Here is a 2,556-nt window from a genome sequence, read left to right on the forward strand (position 1 = left end):
GCTCACCCAGGTGGAGTTGCTCGGCGTCCTCGCTTTGTGCAGCTTGTGCCGGCTGGAGGAGGGCAGGCAGGGCTGCTCCAGGCTTTTCCCCCCTTGGGCAGCCGGGGACGAGCCAGTGTGGGCAGTTTTGAGCACATGGCCATCAGGTCTCATCCCTCAGGGAACATCTTGGGCAGAAGGGGTTACACGGGTGTGTCCAACCCCTGGCTGCTTGGCCAGACAGAGACTCTGGCTCGTGTACTTTCCCTGGGCTGTGTCCTGGGTGGCCTTTGAGACCACAAGCCCTCTCTGCTGCGCAGGAAGGTGTCTGTGCTCCTGCTCCTCCAGGTCCTGGAGGACGGGGGTTACAGGAGCCAAGTGCAGGAGCTGCAGCCGGGTGGGAGGCTGGGGGATGTGGGTCATGCAGGGAGAGGTCAACTCTGTTGGAGTTGTGGGAGCGACTCAGGGTATGAAAGATGGGTTGGTGGGCCCCTGAGCCGGCTCCCCCTCCCCGGGCAGAGAGAGCGATAAAGATCACAGCAATCTGTGGAATCCAGGCGCTGTTGAGCTTGGCTTGTCCCTCACCTTCTCAGTTACCGTCCACACGGGCTGCCCAGCTCGCAGCGATGGGAACAGGGAGAGCAGCGTCCCCCCGCCTCAGAGATGTTTGTCTTGAGCAGGAGCCTGGCTGTTAACGACTTCCCTTCGGGGAGGCAGCTCGCCAGGCACGCGGAGCCGAAGGAGCGCCTCGAGCCGCGGGACACCGCGCGCGCTGGCTGCCGTCGGCCGCGGAGAGCTCCGGCCCCTGCTCTGGGGCTCTTCTCAGAGCTCCCTCTGCAGGGAAGGAGGGAAGGGAGGTCCTTCCTGCTCCCTGCCCAGCCCCGTCTTGCCTGGGGGGGGATCCGGCACTTGCAGGGTGGGATCTGGCACTGTGGCGGGATGGGACCTCCCTTCCACGGAGCTTGAGTCTTGGCACGGGAGCGGGATCAGCTGCCAGCCGTGTTGGCAAGTGTTGGTGGCCGCGTCCTGCTCCAGCCTTGTGCTGCTGCTGCTCCTCGGCACCTCTGAGCAGCCAGGCGTGGTCCCCACTGGGACCTGCTGGAAGCCAGCCGGGCAGCCCGCCGCCGCACCACGGCGGTGCCACAGCGCCCGGTGGGTGCGTGGCTGCGCAAGCGGCTCTAAAGCTGGTGGCTTGGGCAAGTCCTGTACCAGAGGCTGTAGGAAGGGACGTGGTGGCAGCAGCAGGACCTGCCACCATCCTTGTCAGGATGCTCATGGGCAGGAGCTGAGTGTGCCTGATCCAGGAGCTCGGGAGGTGGCTGAGCAGCCCCTGGGGCAGGTGTGAGCCAGAGCAGAGAGTGGAAGCCTCTCCTTGGGTCTTGTTTGAATGTCCTCAGTGTCCTGGCACAGCAGGGGTGACGGAGCTGTTCCCTCCCATCCCTTTCTGTTGGAAATCACTGGATTCCTCTGCCTGTGTGGGGGAAGGATTATAGTGCCAGTGACTGCAAAAATGGGAGAATCTGGGGTTTGAGATGATGTGTGTGTTCTGGGAGTGTGAAATGTCACTTCGGCATGTGGGGCAGTAGTTAACACTTCAAACTTCCGTGTGCTTTTTTGGGCTCATTCCCAGCGCTGCCAGTCTGTGGATGAGCTGCTCCTGGTCAGGACGGGGGTGGGCAGCAGTGCACCTTGCCTGTGGGGCTGGCTCTTGCCCGTGCCCCAGGGCTGGCTCCTGCTTCCACAGGGCTCAGAGACCAGGATCCAGCTTCATCCCTTCTGGTGGGCTGGAGGGGGCACAGCCTCCCCCAGGTCCGGGATTGTGCTCAGACACCCTCTGTCCTCTCTCCTAGGAGTTATGAAGACATGCTGGTGGATGACGTGGCCCCCGACCGGTACTACTGGGCCCCGCTGGCCCAGCACGAGCGGGGCAGCCTGGCCAGCCTGGACAGCCTGCGGAAAGGCGGCCCGGCCCCAGGGAACTGGCGCCAGCCGGAGCTGCCGGAGGTCATAGCCATGCTGAGCTTCCGGCTGGACGCCGTCAAGTCCAACGCGGCCGCCTACCTGCAGCACCTGTGCTACCGCAACGACAAGGTGAAGACGGAGGTGCGCCGGCTGAAGGGCATCCCCGTGCTCGTGGGGCTGCTGGACCACCCCAAGAAGGAGGTGCACTACGGCGCCTGCGGAGCCCTCAAGAACATCTCCTTCGGCAAGGACCAGGATAACAAGATCGCCATCAAGAACTGCGACGGCGTGCCTGCGCTGGTGCGCCTGCTGCGCAAGGCCCACGACATGGACCTCACCGAGGTCATCACAGGTAGTGACTCCAGGGAGGGCAGGGCAGGGCAGGCTGGGCCCTGGGGTGGGGTCTGTGACCAGGGTCCGAGTGCTCACCTTCTGCTTGTGGCGTTGCAGGGACGCTGTGGAACCTCTCCTCGCACGACTCCATCAAGATGGCCATTGTGGATCATGCACTACATGCCCTGACGGATGAGGTGGTCATTCCCCGCTCCGGCTGGGAGCGGGAGCCCAACGAGGACTCCAAACCCCGCCATATAGAGTGGGAGGCAGTGCTCCCCA

General features: G+C 63.9%; 1 protein-coding gene across 1 annotated transcript in view; it reads left to right on the top strand.

Moving 5' to 3' along the window:
* CTNND1 (catenin delta 1) overlaps nucleotides 1-2,556 on the top strand; it is a 16,270-nt gene that overhangs the window by 9,109 nt on the left and 4,605 nt on the right. Inside the window, exons 6-7 of the mRNA XM_017730459.1 lie at nucleotides 1,830-2,293; nucleotides 2,392-2,551. Of these exons, the coding sequence (XP_017585948.1) occupies nucleotides 1,830-2,293; nucleotides 2,392-2,551 (624 nt within the window). The remainder of the gene's footprint in view (nucleotides 1-1,829; nucleotides 2,294-2,391; nucleotides 2,552-2,556) is intronic.

Source organism: Corvus brachyrhynchos, unplaced genomic scaffold (genome assembly GCF_000691975.1).
Source record: "Corvus brachyrhynchos isolate BGI_N302 unplaced genomic scaffold, ASM69197v1 scaffold323, whole genome shotgun sequence".
Lineage (NCBI taxonomy): Eukaryota > Metazoa > Chordata > Aves > Passeriformes > Corvidae > Corvus > Corvus brachyrhynchos.